At 36.7% G+C, this 17,386-nt stretch overlaps 3 protein-coding genes across 6 annotated transcripts; 2 read left to right on the top strand and 1 right to left on the bottom strand.

Annotated features, from left to right (window-relative positions):
* The first annotated feature begins 1,493 nt into the window (after positions 1 to 1,493).
* Positions 1,494 to 8,788, top strand: LOC102712365 (MADS-box transcription factor 5). Its single transcript, XM_006655756.3, has 8 exons — positions 1,494 to 1,881; positions 3,910 to 3,988; positions 6,463 to 6,524; positions 6,649 to 6,748; positions 6,942 to 6,983; positions 7,057 to 7,098; positions 7,751 to 7,878; positions 8,445 to 8,788. The coding sequence occupies exons 1-8, from the start codon at positions 1,697 to 1,699 to the stop codon at positions 8,473 to 8,475; spliced, it is 669 nt and encodes a 222-aa protein (XP_006655819.1). The 5' UTR covers positions 1,494 to 1,696; the 3' UTR covers positions 8,476 to 8,788.
* Positions 8,789 to 9,037: 249 nt separating this feature from the next.
* Positions 9,038 to 13,318, bottom strand: LOC102707223 (transcription factor MYB119-like). 3 transcript variants are annotated; one of them, XM_015838882.2, is made up of 4 exons: positions 13,279 to 13,318; positions 11,305 to 11,434; positions 11,026 to 11,152; positions 9,038 to 9,977 (listed from the first exon to the last, which is right to left on the bottom strand). In XM_015838882.2, exons 2-4 carry the CDS (start codon positions 11,397 to 11,399, stop codon positions 9,231 to 9,233), a joined length of 969 nt encoding a protein of 322 aa, XP_015694368.1. In that variant the 5' UTR covers positions 11,400 to 11,434; positions 13,279 to 13,318; the 3' UTR covers positions 9,038 to 9,230. The 3 variants fall into 3 exon arrangements, with proteins under 3 accessions (XP_015694368.1, XP_015694369.1, XP_015694367.1); XM_015838883.2 differs by lacking the exon at positions 13,279 to 13,318 and adding an exon at positions 12,661 to 12,760 and having other exon boundaries at positions 11,305 to 11,693; XM_015838881.2 differs by lacking the exon at positions 13,279 to 13,318 and having other exon boundaries at positions 11,305 to 11,929.
* LOC102712088 (rRNA N6-adenosine-methyltransferase METTL5-like) lies at positions 12,942 to 17,386 on the top strand. Of its 2 annotated transcripts, XM_006655755.3 has the most exons (10): positions 12,942 to 13,062; positions 13,163 to 13,219; positions 13,807 to 13,904; positions 14,559 to 14,628; positions 15,298 to 15,346; positions 15,751 to 15,839; positions 15,934 to 15,981; positions 16,192 to 16,251; positions 16,753 to 16,852; positions 16,930 to 17,386. In XM_006655755.3, the coding sequence occupies exons 1-10, from the start codon at positions 13,003 to 13,005 to the stop codon at positions 16,947 to 16,949; spliced, it is 651 nt and encodes a 216-aa protein (XP_006655818.2). In that variant the 5' UTR covers positions 12,942 to 13,002; the 3' UTR covers positions 16,950 to 17,386. The 2 variants fall into 2 exon arrangements, with proteins under 2 accessions (XP_006655818.2, XP_015694370.1); XM_015838884.2 differs by having other exon boundaries at positions 16,753 to 17,384.

The following is a 17,386-nucleotide window of genomic DNA, read 5'->3' as shown; positions in this document are numbered from 1 at the left end:
CTGTACTCCGCTGCTCTTTTCTCTCCTCTCTTAATTATCACTCAACATATTCTTATAGCTGACTTATAGTTTGTTATTGTACCTGCTCTATAAAACAACTATCTAGCACAAAATACATCCCACGCACCTCTCCCTTGCCCATATAGAATACTTATAAAAAGAGTTTATATAATGAAATTTGAACACAAGACCTTGAGTAATATGCCATATGAACTAATAATAAACAAGCCTCACTTGTGATAGATATTTCTTAGTAGTATTTTATCTTTTACGTTCATATCATATTGATAACACATGTGGTTAACCAAACTATGATGGATATTACTTTACATTATATTACTATTATGCATATGCTACGGTGTTACCGCAATAACATCACTATAAGATATATTATAGTAGCATGCTATATTACCATGAAAGTTATAGATGTTACTGCACATTTACAGTAATATCATCAAATGATTATAATAAGTAATAGATGATAGTAACAGTAATGCAATAATATTATTGCATATGTAGAGTTAATTTTCAAAATCCCAAACTTTAGAGAATAATATCTTTCGCACCACAATATTTTAAAACTGTTTCGCTATAATGTCCTAAAAGAAGGTGCTTACCAAAAATAGATCCATGGTCACTATATTGTTAACAAAGTTTTGGCACCGTTACTGCATGCAAGTCATAATGTTACTGCACGTTAGTTCTGTTACCGTATAATTGCTAGATGAGAGCAGAGAAGAGGTGGGCTGTAGGAGAGGCTTGGGGTGACTTTGACCGGGGTCTGACCGATGTGGTGACCTTTGACAAGCCTTTGACCACTAGGAGGTGTGTTTTAGGGCTTGGCAGGGTGGTGGGAGGTAGATTGTGGGGTGTAGAATGGTTACTATAATAGGGATGTAAAATAGATTCGCTAAATATAAAGTTTTTTCAAAGGCCACACATTAGAAGCTTGTGAAGCGTGTTCATGGTAATGTTGTACTAACTTCAACGTAATATGTAAAACGCTTTAGAGTTGGGATATTAAGAAAGTACGTTCAATTAACTAATGTTGTAATTGGTTGCATAAAAATAAATATGGAAAAATTGAATGGCGAAAAATTATAATTGATTAAGAAAATAATGTATGTAACCAAAATCTTATATTTAAGATATATTTAAAATGCTCAAAGTTGCTATATTTTACGGTAGGACAGAAGTGCGAGCAGTGGCTAGCAGGTAAAAAGCTAGACCAGGGCTGCAAGAGAAAAGGAGGCGAGGAGGCTAGTAGCACTACGGCACAGTAGATGATACTCCCGCTATTTATTTTTTTATATGAGTTCGTTGATTTTAAATTTACATTTAAAGATTCTATTTAGATATACAAAATTATAAGTCATATTTAAAGTTTCTATAATAACAAATTAAATTATAATAAAATAATTAATAATTTTGTTTAATAAAGTAAACGAATCATACGAAAAGGTGGAGGGAGTACGAGCCTACAAGCATGAGCATGGCTATCTAGCTAGCCGAGCTACTACATATCCATGATCCATCATCATATCCATCCCCAACAGTTAAACGAAGCAAATACGGCAAGAGTGCGTGGGAGCGAGCGAGCGAGAGGCCGGCCGGGGAGATTCAGCTAGGCAAGCCAGTAGGTAGAATTAGCAGAGAGAAGAGATTCTTAGAGAGAGATCAGGGAGATCGAGAAGAGATGGGGCGAGGGAAGGTGGAGCTGAAGCGGATCGAGAACAAGATAAGCCGGCAGGTGACGTTCGCGAAGCGGAGGAACGGGCTGCTGAAGAAGGCGTACGAGCTGTCGGTGCTCTGCGACGCCGAGGTCGCCCTCATCATCTTCTCCACCCGCGGCCGCCTCTTCGAGTTCTCCACCTCCTCCTGGTACCTCTTCCAGATCATGCTTTCTTAATTTCTTGCATGCCCTAATCCTATTAACTGCAAGTTTTTTGCATCCAAGAAATTAAGGCTATTTTTCTCGTTTGTTCTTTTGTGAAAGACCGAGATTAATTTATCTCCTTAAATATGAACTATATATGTACTACATGTAGTACTTATATATGAATATTTCTTGTGTCTATAATTATTTATAACACCTTGTGTCCAGCGAAGTTCTTGATTTGATGGATGAAATACAGTTTTCCCTGCGTTGTTAATTTGTGTTTCAAGTATTTCGTTTCAATTTGTCAGAGGATTTCTGTGATTGTCATGTTTTCCCAAAGACTCTGGATTTAATTTCACCACACCTTGTAATCATAGAGATGTAGGCTCAGAGCTAGCTAATTAAGCTATCTCTCTCCCCTTCCTTACTGTTTTGGTGAAAGAAGAAAGGGAAGAGGGGAAGAAATGAGCCAGTCGTTTTGGTCTCCATAGTTTGTGGGTTTCCCTTCTATTAATCCCTTCCCTCTTGATGGCTTCCAGTTGCCATAGAGAGGCTGTCAGAATGAAGCAGGCCATCTCTCTCATGTTTGCTTCCATTAATTTGTAGGCTAGCTTGCATGCTCTCTATCTTGCTTGTCGATCTCCTTTAGTGCATGCAATTTTCAGAGCCAAATGGATGAGATCTCTGCAGATCTGCACTAGCACAAGGCATATATGCATGAATAATATTAAATCTCACAGTCATTAATTCCTGAGCAATTTTCTTACCTTTAAGAGGTACCATGAAAAATACTCTTAATTGTTAGTAGGAACTCTTCACCATGCATATGGTTAAGCTACATGCAGTTGCTTTTCCAATGTGAAGTTCTTGTCAGATTTTAGGAGTATTCTGATCTGTGAAGTTGTGTGAGGTTTATTCTTGCTCTGGTTTTACTGTTCCATTGGGAACTCGCAAGAGAGCGTATTCTTGTGTGTCTTGGGGTTCTACTGTTCCATTGAGACACTCTCTCTACATACCGTAGCTAGCTTGCTCTCTCTACGTGTCTTGTCAAATGTCAAGATAGGTTGCAGTGGTCGCCATGCGGCTAGCTAGCAGGAGGAAAAGGCGAGCGAGAGTAGTATCGATCGCCTCGTCGGTAGTTATCCTCACTGTTGTGTATGTATGTATGTGTACGAAACAATTGGTTTTCTATGGTAGCCAACTGCCCACGAGTTGATTGATGTGAACATTGCCATATCGTATGCAAATACTAGAGAGAGAGATGTGTAGGAGTAGTGTAGTACATGTGAATCGCCAAAATGCCGAGTCACAGCAGGCTAGGAGTAGGCTGGAACGAGGTACAGCTAGCTGGCTACCCAACGGTGTTGTGTAGGAGTACTTGTGTACCAGTACCAAGAACTCTAGTACTAGCTGGATTTTCCAACATGATCCAGTCAGGCAGTCCATCTAAAATTTTCTGAGAAAACTACTGCCTACGTGTTATAATAATTTTATTTTTCGTTTATTCATATTTAACATTTGACCATTCGTTTTATTTATATAAAGACTAAAAAAATAGTCACGCATAAAATACTATTCATATTTTATCATCTATTAACAATAAAAATATTAATCGCAAAAAAATTTTAAATAAGACGAAGAGTTAAAATATTGTATCAAAAAACTGAAAAATGAAGTTATTATGGGACGGAGGTAGCACCTATTTAATCTATTGTATCTGAAAACTACATATTTAGTGACATATTTTCTTTTTAAGAAACTACATATTTTATATGTAATTTTGTGATAAAATCGATGCTATATCTGTAATTTTGTAAAAAAACAAAAAATGTGTAGTTTGAGATATAATGGCTTAGTAGTTCTACGACAAATCCATTCCTAAATATATATTTCTGTGATATTATGACTTGATAGTTTTACCAAAGTAAATGTAGTTTGTGAAATTGACTCACATATTTTATATTTTATATGTAGTTTATGCGTGTTGTGACATTCATTGATTTCTCCTCTCTCTCTCTTTATGTTAACAGTATGTACAAGACATTGGAGCGATATCGCAGCTGCAACTACAACTCATGCGAAGCATCTGCTGCATTGGAAACTGAATTAGTAACCTTCTGAGTTCTGAATATGATCTGATTTCTCCATAAGCATAACTTGTAAACCATGATTCTTAAACCTTTTTAAACAACGGAACTTAAATTAAACAAAGATCTATATATGACCATGAATATATATTAACACATAATTCCTCTTCCCCTAAAACAACTTTATCTTTCTACTTTAAATTTGAATTAGAAATGTTGACTTGTTTTAGGATGAAGGGAGTACATATTTATGAATCACTATATTTGTTATACCCGTTTTGGTTCCTTAATACGACGTATGTTTAGACAAGCAAGGTATATCATCATAAGTACGTTGTGTCTTCATTACTGACACTGATGACCATATATATACTTAATTTACTTCCCTTTCTTTGACGTGAAATATCTATTGCTGTACTGCAGATGTCAAGAAAAGGAGAAACAAGCTTGTTTAAATTGACTTACAGCCATATAAAAACTTCTTAAATATTATATACTCCCACTCCCAAAAAATAATGATTTTTAGACCTAACGACAATATTCAAAATTTTGGTGGAATTAAACTGGGGGAGGTTAATTGGTTGAGCAAAGAAAGTAGGTGTAGTAAATTAACATACAATTTTTTTTCATTTTTTTATCATTATTGGTAATATAGATTGTATTCTAATAAATTGATGCTAGCCAAATTGACCATAAAAAGAGGTAATTAAATCTAACAAGTTATCTGACCACCCTAGGTATAATAGGTAGACAGTCCCGCCAGCCTATATGTGTATAGTAATGGTATATGTGAATTATGCTTCCTTGTTTCCAAAGTATAAGGACATGTATCAATTCTAATATGAATTAAGGACAAGAGAAAAGTCCAGAGAATATCCCTCATTAAATAAGAAGGACCACTCTTGATCCATTAATTGATGGCTAATTTTGTAGCAGTCCATATGAATGACGAGGGATGTTTGGCTTAAGAGAGTACATAAATGGAAAAGGCTAATGGGTGAACACCAGAATGCCTGCACGAACACAATTTTCTGTTTATAAATTTTCTATATATAAAATTTCTATAGCATACTTTATATACACAATTTTCTAGTGTAGAATCTTTGTAGATACCTCTTTCTAAGATAGTATTTTTAATGTGGATAGTTTTCCTACTATATACTTTATATGTTAAATTTGTTTCTACTTATGATTTTCTATATATTTCTATATATAATAATATAAAGACAAAAATTTATACATTATAAAAACTTTCATGTATATACAGATGTTCACGCTGGCATGCAGGTGTGCATGCGTTCGCCCATTAGACCTGCCCTACACTAATTACTCCCTCCATATTTTTATGTATGATATCGTTGACTTTTAGAATCATGTTTAACCATTCGTCTTATTCAAAATTTATATCCAAATATGCAAAATTATAATGCATAATTAAAGTTTCTATAATAATAAATCATATTATAACAAAATAATTAATAATTATATAATTTTTTTGAATAAGACGAATGGTCAAACGTGGACCTAAAAGTCAACGGCGTCATATAAAAAAAATATGGAGGGAGTACTATTTAGAAATCCATATATTTTGGGACAAATTTTCAACCTAAAAAATCCTTATACTTTTGGACAAAGAGAATAACAAACACAATATGACACTGTAGTATATACTCCATCGTTCTGATATGACTACATTCTTTATCACAACAAGAACATATCAATATGTACGCTGCTGGTCATAATACTAAATTAAACATAAGTGACGACTTAAAATTTTACATAAATGTTTGGCAAAAAATCTTTTAATTAATATGTGCATCTGATAGCTAGATGTAATTAATATGCTACACATGAGAGTTAATGTAAAACAAATATTTCTATTTATTTTTATTTTACAGTACATTAATCCCACATAAGTTTATTCCCTTTTTGGACAGCTAGCTATATGAATAGAGGATGAAACAAATAAACAGCTATCCATGTACGATACATATATAATAAAGTTCTATAATTGTCAACTAACCCATCAATTGTCAAGTAGAGCAGGCAGTATACTTTGTAACACACCTTTGCCATTTTTTTCGTATTACCTACTCCATTTTTACTAAAAAATAGCAACCTAGACACATTCGTCTAGGGCTCCCATTGTTTTGCTTCTACTTTTGTTTTAAGTAAAGAATTGAATTTTTAAATTTAATTGAATTTATGTTTGTTTTCTCATTGTTGTTTACTATTTTACAGCATTTTTTCCCACAAATTATTCTTATTGTTCATAAATCGTTTCGTCAATTCTTTCAATAAGCGAAATGACGGAAGCTTCAGATGTGCTTAATCTAGTAGTAGGTTGCTATATTATGGAGATAAAAATACTTAATTTCTCATGACAAATTTAGTATTATACCAAGCAAAAGTATGTTATACATTTACAATTTATACATAGTAATCATGATTTTATCAATTACCAATTGAATTCTGTTAATTTTGGGATTCATATAGAGTAATTATCAAGAGTACTTGAAGTTAAAGACAAGAGTTGAGTTCCTACAAACAACTCAGAGGTATGTATTTTGGGATTATGAGGCATTCTTAGAAAGCTTAATTTACAATGCGGTTTTAATTAACCCAAGCCGCACCCATGCTGCACATGGAGTCATGGACTAACTATATATTGATATCATGCAGAAATCTTCTTGGAGAGGACTTGGTTCCACTTTGCTTGAAGGAGCTTGAGCAACTTGAGAGCCAAATCGAGATATCCCTCATGAATATCAGGCAATCAAAGGTAATTAAATAAATCATATTTTCATATATTCTTATCCACTTGATCGACACTGTATATACACCGCACTATGTATCATAGATATTTCATATATGCTCTGTTTTTTTTCTTTCATTACACAATTTGATCATAAAAGATCAATTTTTAACCAGATATATCATAATCCTGTAAACCATATGTGTGTACATTTTTACAGAACCAACAGTTGCTTGATCAACTATTTGAACTCAAGCTTAAGGTAATTTCATGAGCTGTCTTTGTTAATTTGCTTTTGTTTCCATTAATCTTCTAACTTAAGATTTGTTTTGTAGGAACAACAACTTCAAGATGTTAATAAAGACTTAAGAAGGAAGGTAATATATACACATATTAGTATGTGTGATATAAATCCAAACATTAATTTGTTACTATCTCCGGCGCTGGTTGAGCCTGACTGAATTCGAATGTGCTTGAACAATATGAGTAGTCTATATCATTTGCATACACAACCTTATTTGCTCATCCTCATTAATTTCTATGAACCTATGAATCTCATATTATCTAATACATTGAATATATTTATCAGAAAGAGAACCCACTAATAATTAAGAAACTAATTGTTCTTATCTCGAACTAGCTTCCAACTTCTGCCATTCCAAAGTCTCGAATGGACCCTCCTAACCTCCTTGATGCAAGAGTTTGGTTGCGGCTAGATGTTATTTATCTAAAGAAAAATATGTGTTACACTAGAATGAAGCTCTTGATCTAATTCAGTGGTACTGTGAATTACCCACAGTTGTTAATTTGATATTAATGCACTAGTGCTAAATAATTGACAGAAAAATTCTTAATTTTCAAGGCAGAGTAATATAATGAGTTTTGGAAATGAATGTATATATATATTGCTCTTTAATTTTGATTAACTAACTATATGAGAATGATCTAAATTATTCTTGTTGCTTGTATATACTTTAAAAAGGGATCGAGTTGCTGTCCTTTCAGCTTACATCTCTTTCATTGCAACAGATACAAGAAACTAGTGGAGAAAATATGCTTCATATATCTTGCCAGGACGTAGGGCCGAGTGGCCATGCTAGTGAAGCTAACCAAGAATTTATCCACACTGCAATTTGTGATCCTTCCCTGCATATAGGGTAATTTGTTTACCTCCTGTTTTTCTCTTTGTTCTTTTCAAACTTGTTGAGTGTTGTACTTTTTCAGTAACTCTCCCAAAAATCTTATACAAAGATACGCACACCTTATGCGTATTTTAGAAAAAAAAAATGACCTAATTTCTAATCGACTATCTAAACCATATGCTAATATTAATATTTGATGCGAATTATATGTTTCACGTCCTATATTGTGGAGACAAAAAAAAAGACGACACCACTATAAATTGATAACACATATTCCCTCCATTTCATAATGTAAGATTTTCTAGTCTTGCTTGAATTCATATTGATGGTAATGAATCTAGACATATATATATAAATTATATGTATCAATCAATTGATGAATTTAGGTAAGACTAAACAATATAAAACGGAGGTAGTAGTTCAGAAAAAATATGAACTACTCCTGTATATTATTAGCAGGGACTGAAGAATGCACTAAAACTCTTCTCAGAACTTTAAAAAAGCAGTTTCTTTTCAGCTGGAGCTTAGTAGATACTTACATACAACCTATATGTGTGTTTTGTCCTTTTCCTTTCATGCAGGTATCAAGCCTACCTGGATCACTTGAACTAATGAATGAATTGCCCTTAATAGAGATTTGCTGGTGTTGGATGTGTGGTGGTTGAGTAGTGCTCATTTCCCTGTGTGCTTTACCTTATAATTCCGTGTGTGCTAAGTTAGGTGCTTTTGTTTATGCTCCTTTCAAGTGAACAGATGAATGATTTCGATGCGATGTTTATGCATGAACAAGGACATATCAATATATCATATAAATATCGTAGTACGCATGAAATGTGTCTATTGAAGAGTTTCTGTTACTGGGATGATTCCCAATTAATAACTAAATAAATAACTGAGAATACTAATCATGTGATCCTATATATGCTTACAAATATTTGTGGGGGCAATTCCTACATTCAATAGGTAGATGCACATTTTGTAGTTTCAACTGATATATAGTACCATGCTACACTATTGCTTGTCGGCATCACCTACTAAATATATATGTTACTAGCCGTCTGTATAAATGTTTTTAGTACCAGCGAATATAAGAAATTCTAAATAATAATAAGTAATTAAAGACAGTGCCAAAGTACATTCAAGCTGAAACAAGAAAAAGCTTAGAATATGGGCTTCAAGAAAAAAGAAAAAGCTTAGAATATTAATTAATTACAATATAATCAGTTCATTTGAAACCATACATAGAATGTGTTTTTTTCTTATTTCTCTAATATTTATTAACCATATAGATTCCAAGGTTGCACTCCAAAAGGTCGTGTAGTATATATTAGTAGCACATGCAGTAACATCACTGGTTAATTATTTCCTCATCCACTAGCCGCAAATTGTGTACGTGTGACCATCTCAACTAGATCCATCTCCTCCTTCACATGCACTGCTGGCGTCTCCAATGGTGACGATCCAGATTCATTGTCTTCAAGTTCAAGCACATCATCATCCCATGCCATTTCCATATCTTCTATCTCATGGCCGATCTTGTTAGCATAATCAATATGGTTGAAGATATAGTTCATGTCAACATCATCACCATCGATGTTGTAAACCTGGTACGGTGCCTCCTCCTTTGTTTCGAATAAATGATCACACATATCAAGGCATAAGTCACCATAGGTAGAAACCAGCAGCTGGAATTCTTCACAAGTGTTAGTCTGGATGTCATCATTCTCATCCATGCTGAGTGTTTCTTGGGTGACCATTTGGTTGGATAAGTTGGAGCCTGTCCTCACACCATTCACCTGTGCTAACTTTTGTGTGTTTGCCGGTGAAGATGACACTGTAGGTTGTTCTAGTGGAGATAGACGGACACTGGACTTGATTGGACCAATTCCAAGGCTTTTGATGTAGTTTTGTAGAAGGGTTCCAGATTTCGGGTTCTTTGAGCTAGCACGGCTCCTCCTCCGTGCGAATTGCCTTCTTTTTGTTGCGTTCCAGTGATTCTTGATAGAGTTTTCTGTTCTACCAGGTAGGTGCTTGGCTATCTCTGCCCATTTGTTGCCTACTTCTTTGTGCGTTTGGATTAGAACTATGTCTTCCTCCTCACTCCATGTATCTTTCTGCATTTGTTGTTACATAAAAGAATTATTCAATGTCTGGATAATCTAGAGAAATTGTGATTATGATAATTAACATATCAGTTTTTTAATAAAATTAAAAACATGCCGGTCATTTTTTTTTTGCTTATGAAATAACTGAATATATCCTTTTTTGAGTTTCTTCGTTTCTCCTTGATATATGCTTCCCGTTAGACCTTTTGTTCAATAGGAACGGGAGGAAAGATATATTGAACTTATCTAATTCTTGTCTACGGTGATGTACCCTAAGGTTTGTTTTTCCTAATTCCGGTGATTTCTTCTCTAATACCACAACACTCCTTATTACTGGTCACCAGAAAGAAATTGAACCTTAGCTTGTGAATGCTGGGCTAGTTAAAACGATTGAATGGTAAGGAAAGTATACAAAGGCCGTGTTTGGCACCTCCCCATATTTCCCCATATCGTCTCGTTTTTCGCGAACACACTTTTCCTTAACTATAAACGACGGTGTGTTTTTTTAAAAATTTTCTAGAGTAAAATTGTTTTAAAAATCATATTAATATATTTTACAATTTTTTATAACTAATAGTTAATTAATCATGTACTAATTTATTATTATATTTTCCGCGCCGGTTATATATCCCACCACAGAATGCAGTATATATCCCACCACCGAACGCAGCCAAATATTATGATTGATATAAATGTATTCAAATGAATATTCAATGCTCTCTTTCATAGATTATAAGTTTATTTTGTTTTTATTAACTACGAACCTTTACTATACACATATATTTAATACATTGCGTTCAGACTCCATGACCTTTCAGTCTCAAGGTAGGTCATGGAGAGAGATAAAAGTATTGGGGAATTTATTAGCATTGATATAAATATATTAAAATTGATTTCGTCCAAATAAGCAAAAATATAAAGAGATACCAAACAAAACTGAAATGCAGGGGCATTTTATTGGTCAGAAACGTTTTCCTTTCCTCTACTCTAAAACAATAGAAAGTAATTCTCCTAGAAATTAATTAGTCTGGCAAAAACAGATGGCAGGAGAAAGTACCTTGATGTTAGGCCTCAAATGGTTGTGCCATCTTTCTCTGCACTGCTTGCCTACCCTTCCAGGAAGCATTTGAGCTATGTGAGACCACTTCCTTAATCCAAACTGCTGGACTAATTTCACAAGCTTCCTGTTAAAGTTTTGCAAGAATCAATTCATTTACATTTGTCAATGTTATAGAGAGAACATGAAAGATCCTATGTCCTACTAACCATGGACTCTTTAGGTGGACATATGGAAGCTAAATAATAGAAGAACATGAATGGACAGAATTTAATTTACCTGTCTTCCTCCAATGTCCACTGCCCCTTGACGACATTAGCCTTCTTCAGAGACTTACCCGAAGACTTCTTACGCCGGATGAGCCTACCATTCATCTCAAATGCCTTGTATGATCCAACCACACCACCTCCTATGAGATGAGAAACCTCAGATTTAGGTGTGAAGAGAGGAAGGTGAGGCGAAGCTTTATGAACAGTCGGCGAAGCCTGGTCGACGACGGCCTCCTTATCTCCTCCTCCATGAGGGCAGTAGTCATCATGGCCAAGATCGTAGTAGGTTGCAAAGGGAAGAAATGATCCACCGGCGTATGAAGAATAGTATTCATGGCCATGGGTGACGCCCTCGAACAATGGATGATCAACAAGATGGAGCTCCTGGTGGTCATTTTGCTGCACATATGAGTCAAGTGGCATGTCATCACAGCATCCTGAATGTGGCTGGAAGCAACTGAAATCCATGGCGGATTTCAGGAGCTCTGGTCAGGGAATGGAAAGAGAGAGAGATCGAACAATATGGCCCCTCTTTCCCTGCATCTCTCAGGGGAGGAGACACAGGTATAGGCATGTCATAATATATCTAGATAAGAACGCATTGGACTTAAACTTAAACAGCACGACTAAATGGAGTTTAATGTTTCCATTAATTGGTGAGTTAAAGTACCTCATTTATTTTTTGCATTAATTGATTACTTCATGCAAAAGAGAATTAAGCATGCATTACTCCAAAACGTGGCACACACCCATTGCAACATGGTAGTCAATTAGTCATGCAGTAAGGCTGACTGAATTGCATGCCCGGTGATGCAGATATACTAAACGTCTCAATTAAGGTGTAGAAATCCATGTGAAATGCGACCAAGAAACCTATAGAACCGGTTAGTAATCAAGCCTACACATAATCATGTTTCAAAACACTAATCTTGAGCAATGGTCACTGTCAATAGTAATATTTCCAGGCACCATTTGAGTGCTGGATGTGAATGAAACCGTGCATTCTAAACTTGACAATTCAATTCCAGATTCATGCCACTAGCTCGCACAGAATTGTTCCAACTATTCAAATTTGCAGCGATGGCGTATTAATTAGTCTATCAAATTGCAAATTCAAGCCACTAGCTTGCACAGAATTGTTGCAAAATCCAATTCGCAGGGAAACCGGATGAACTAGTCGATCTCAACTCGTGCGCCGTTTCCGCTTCAAAATTCAACCCGCAGAAAACCAGTACTCGAATCCTAGTTCAGCGACCTCTCGATCAGTGCAAAACCCTAAATATCATGGACTCATGGTTTATCAGTTCGAGAAAAGAAAAGGAGGAGAGAGAGCCCAGCGGCAAGCACGCCAGGGCGGAGAACTCACCAGCGCGCTACGCCTCCTCTCCGGTGCCGTCGCACGGCGCCGCCGATTGATCGGCGCATGGGGGGCGCCGCCGCCATAGTCACCGGCGGGACGTTCCCAACACGAGGACTCATTTTACGCCCATTTCATATTTGCACTGGGCCTCGCTTTCCAGCCCACTAAACCACGTGGCCCATTTAGTGCGGCCCAGTTAAAATGGGCCAGGTGGGGCCCAGTTTGGCGGCCCCACCCACCAGCGCCGGCCCTAGCAAAAAGGATGCACACGCCGGCAAGAAGGGGGAAGAGAGAGAGAGAGAGAGAAAAAGAGCTCATCTTCCACGGCGACGGCGAGGGGAGGAGGAGATGAAGCTGAAGCAGCTGGAAGGCCTCCTCGGGGAACTGCAGCAGTTCACCAGACCCAAGGTACACTCGCTTGCCGGGGTCGTGTGCCCAAAGTGGTGGCGGGAATATGTCTGAGTGTCTGACCTTTATGCCGCCGGTGGTGGTGGGCTTGTGGATGCAGGTGGAGCTGGAGCAATACGCGACGGGCTCTCACATCGCGTCGCGGATGCTCTACACGGTAGCATCCTGTTCCGATTCCCGTGCAGTTTCCTGCTTTACTAGAGTAAAAAAAATTACCTTTCTTTGATCTTCGAATAAGATCCTGCTTCTTCTTTTTCTTTTTTTTTGATGTGGGTGGAATTGGGCTCCATCAAGTGCAACAGCTTTTGGTTCCATGTCCAAACCGACCAAGCAATACCAGCAGTAGTAGCCTCATGGCTAGAGTAGAGTGGCTTTTGTAGCGGTTTCTTTGTGCTTTATCCTAGAAAACAAATTGAAGAATAGCTATTCATGTAGTTGTTGGCCTTTGGAGCCTTTATTTTTGATAAGCCAATACCTAGGGTATAAACTTTGGTGATGTTCATCCAAGTAGAAGCTTTGGAAGATCTGGTGTTTTGGCCCCGATTCCAACCTATACTTGCAAGTTGCAACCTTTGGAAATTTGTAGTTTCGTGGTTTGTCTCACTAATGTTGTCCACGAAAGTATCAAGTTGACAGATAGTAGATCATCTGTCTGGTGTGTGTGCGTGCTGTTCAGATGCTAATATTCAAGTTGTTCTGGTGTGTTTTTTTATCTTGCTCATTGTGATTTGATGAATCCATCAGGCAGAGAATAGTTTTGATGACATAACTGGAAAAGTGGTGGCTGACTTTGGCTGTGGCTGTGGCACCCTGGCTGTTGCAAGCTCTCTACTGGATGCTGAGTGAGTATGTTTAAGATCTTAGTATATAGGCACCCACTTTCTTGAGTCTTTTTCTTTTAACCAACTGGTTTGTCCTGCGTTTATTTTGATAAACATTTCATTTGACGGTGCAAACGTGTTACCCTTTTTTTCCAATTCAACTGAAAATGGCATTGTTGCATCTTGCATGCTCCTTTTTGGCACTCACTGACCTAAATGGAGAATGGTTGTATCTAAAACTGTGTGGTTATTGAGTATTCTGTCTGGATACATTTTAGCCTTGTTTAAGATTTACCTAATAAGTGTAGTGGTCCATGATGTTTGTGTGTTGATATAGATATACCATCAGTTACAGAACTTAGTGGAAAGTAAATTACCATATTAGTTCACCTAGACAATTGCCTCAGTGCCTTCCCATTTTTTCTGGCAAAATAATGCAGCATTATACAATAATATAATTTCGGCCATATATATATCTGAAACACAAAAGTGGTATGCCTATGCCACAATCTTTCAATAGCATAGAGTGAATTTTCTGGATAACACTTTTAAGTGCGCATCGATTAGTATAGGAACAAGAAAATGAGGTGCATCACTTAATTTCTTTGTGCCTTTTGCTGTTATTTGTTGAGTTACAACTTCTAATCTTCTGTACCTATGGTTGTGAAATGACAGACATGTTGTTGGTATTGATATTGACCCACAGTGCCTTGAACTTGCTCAAGAAAACGCTGCTGATCTAGAGGTACACCATTGTTTTGGTTCCAATTATAACCATGGCTTTATCTTGAAGTAGAAAAACCTTAGCATTGATTATTTTCCCTCTTGTTTTCACCTTTTACCTGTGTCCTGCTTCCATCACCACAAAACTCCGCGTGATATTTAGTCATCTTTTGTGATAGTTCTCATCTGCTTGCATCACCAGACAGCAGTGTGGCAAGCTATATGCTTAAATCACCTTTCTGCAACTACAGATATGCACTACAGGTGTTCATTTTCGTTTTCAGTTCTCCACATCTGTGATGTTTTATATTGGAATTTTGCAGCTTTACATTTCTTTATATGTACTCCTCACATGGTTGTTTTTCCCCAGTACCTTTTTTATCAATGAATCATGCATTTTTCACAAATGGCAAATTTCCTTCTCTTTTTTCTGTAAACCTGCAGTAATTTGATTGTGATAAATTGATTCACGAATGGGTCTAGACTACCCTCTTAAATATAGGTTTTACGGTCTCTGATTTTCTTCATGATTTTTAGCATCACTGGTCAAATTTGCATGGTTAAGCTCATGTTGGCAAAGTAAGGCTGAAAGTAAAGACTGAGAGATTAATGTATTAGTTATTTCTAGGATCAATAACAATGCTGAATTATGGGAATGACATGTTTCTTTTCTTAAATGTTTGTTGCGCAGTTGGATATGGACTTAATTCAGTGTGATATAAAGAATTTAAATCTGAGAGGTATTGTTCTTAAATGATGACATACACTACCCTAGTTTAAATGCACCTGCGATGCTAATGTTCTTTTATTTGTCTATACACCCTATTGCTTCTGATCTTCTCATAGTATTTTTCTACACTGTTTATTCTGTTGCGTGTTCTTTATTTATTGTTTTTATAAACAAGTAGATAATGTCTAGAAAGCATATCCAGAGTAGTATCCTAGCTGATGCTACTTTACAAGCCAGCTAGCTACTCACTGTCCAGTAGTACTTCAATAGCCTGCACGCCAGTGTTCAGGTCGAGAAAGATAATATAGCATCACAAAACAACTTTGAATAGTTATTGACCAAATCATATATAAACATAAGCATAGATGACATTGAAAAGCTTATGTGACTTCTACAATTTTTGTTTTAGTGTAGGCCTTCTTGTTGACACTGTTGTCATGAATCCTCCGTTTGGGACAAGCAGAAAAGGAGCTGACATGGAATTCATTTCTATGGGCTTGAAGGTGGGGGCAGCAGTAGTTGCCAGCTTGCTGTTATACACGTGAGCGAAATTGTGGCATTGGTGTTTAAAATTTTTAATACCCATACTATTTGCAGGTTGCCCGTCGAGCTGTCTATTCTCTACACAAGACCTCTACCAGAGAAGTAAGTTTTCCTGGTGGGGATTGCAAATGTAGCATATCAGAAATCATATCTCTTTTGTTTAATTTGATTCTTCTGATATTTGAACCTTCTCTATTGCCGGCAGTATATCTCCAACAAGATGTAGCCATATTTATCAAATTTTCATCTCCTTGTGTTTAGAATGGAGGTTTTATTAATTATTTTTTCACCCTTTTTGTGTCTGATTTTTAGCACATCAAGAAGGTAGCCTTGCGCAATTGCAATGCCATCAGTGCTGAGGTTCTGTGTGAGGTAACTAAATAATGCTGGGCATTTATCTTTTATATCAAGAAGCAATTTTATACTTTGCATCTTTCCAACTGCAAAGTAGTGAAGAAACTGTTCTTTACTAATTCTGTTGTCGGTTTTATTTTGCTTCTATTTATTTTCTGAGTCAGACATTAGGGTAAAGATTGGAGGACCAAACATATTCTGTGCTGTCTGTCTAGCTCTAGGCCAATCTTATTCTGTGCTGTCTAGCTCTAGGAAATCTGAGAAAATGGAATTGTGAAGGCAATATTGAGTTACCATTTATTTCTTAAATCACTTGCACACCTGTTTTGTTTATATTATTTGGAATACCAGAATATAATAATGACTAGCAACTGTAGTTTTGTTTGAAATCTTTCAAAATGATGGCTTGTTCTTAGACAAATCGTTTCTGCATCAAGGCTTTTACGGGTCAAGGACACGTATGTTTTCTCATTCCAGTTTTGTACTTGCTATGGTAATCTCTATTTCCCTCTGCTCCAGCTCCGATACAACCTACCACAGACATACAAGTTCCACAGGCAAAAGGAGGTTGACATCGCCGTCGACTTTTGGCGTTTCGTTCCACGAGCCCGACATGAAGGTAGCACTGCATGCTCTGTTACTGCCAACGTGAAACAGAGAAGAATGCACGGATGATCATGCAGCCTTTTTTCACAGCGGTTCAGCCGTGTGTCTGAAGAAGACTGAAGAACGTGTTGGTGTTTCCCAGAGTCTGGGCATGAGGATAGACCTTGGTTGCGATTGCAAATTTGCAATGGTTTTATGTTATTGTGCAAGTATAATCCAATCCATACCATGGCCTCTGAAGAACTCCACAAGCTGTCGTTTTGATGCGTAATCTGTCTGTCTGTATACTGAAACTGATTAACAGCAAATTCAAGCGTAGTGCACTAGTGCATGGTGGCTAATGATTGATTTCTCTGGACTGGTTCTCTAGGTCTATTCTATGTATTGGGCCAATTTAACTGGGCTGCATGTAGGGGTATAGGTGAATCAACCTGCGAGCCCACGTACTACCCACTTAATAATTGATGTTTAGCGAGTCGGCTAACTGAGAAAGCGATCTGACACTCAAAGATTGATACAGCTCGTTGTTGAGGGGCTAATTGAGAAA

This window comes from Oryza brachyantha, chromosome 6, assembly GCF_000231095.2.
Source record: "Oryza brachyantha chromosome 6, ObraRS2, whole genome shotgun sequence".
NCBI lineage: Eukaryota > Viridiplantae > Streptophyta > Magnoliopsida > Poales > Poaceae > Oryza > Oryza brachyantha.
This window is presented reverse-complemented; position numbering and strand designations above follow the sequence as displayed.

What these genes read in the sequence shown, in the direction of transcription:
- LOC102712365 (XM_006655756.3), top strand. Translation starts at nt 1,697, where the DNA reads ATGGGGCGAGGGAAGGTGGAGCTGAAGCGGATCGAGAACAAGATAAGC. An exon ending in GAGTTCTCCACCTCCTCCTG is followed by an intron (nt 1,882 to 3,909) that starts GTACCTCTTCCA and finishes TTATGTTAACAG; the next exon opens with TATGTACAAGACATTGGAGC. An exon ending in CTGCATTGGAAACTGAATTA is followed by an intron (nt 3,989 to 6,462) that starts GTAACCTTCTGA and finishes GGATTCATATAG; the next exon opens with AGTAATTATCAAGAGTACTT.
- LOC102712088 (XM_015838884.2), top strand. Translation starts at nt 13,003, where the DNA reads ATGAAGCTGAAGCAGCTGGAAGGCCTCCTCGGGGAACTGCAGCAGTTC. An exon ending in AAAGAATTTAAATCTGAGAG is followed by an intron (nt 15,347 to 15,750) that starts GTATTGTTCTTA and finishes GTTTTAGTGTAG; the next exon opens with GCCTTCTTGTTGACACTGTT. An exon ending in TCATTTCTATGGGCTTGAAG is followed by an intron (nt 15,840 to 15,933) that starts GTGGGGGCAGCA and finishes TACTATTTGCAG; the next exon opens with GTTGCCCGTCGAGCTGTCTA.
- LOC102707223 (XM_015838881.2), bottom strand. Translation starts at nt 11,762, where the DNA reads ATGGATTTCAGTTGCTTCCAGCCACATTCAGGATGCTGTGATGACATG. An exon ending in TGGACATTGGAGGAAGACAG is followed by an intron (nt 11,153 to 11,304) that starts GTAAATTAAATT and finishes AAACTTTAACAG; the next exon opens with GAAGCTTGTGAAATTAGTCC. An exon ending in ATTTGAGGCCTAACATCAAG is followed by an intron (nt 9,978 to 11,025) that starts GTACTTTCTCCT and finishes CAACAAATGCAG; the next exon opens with AAAGATACATGGAGTGAGGA.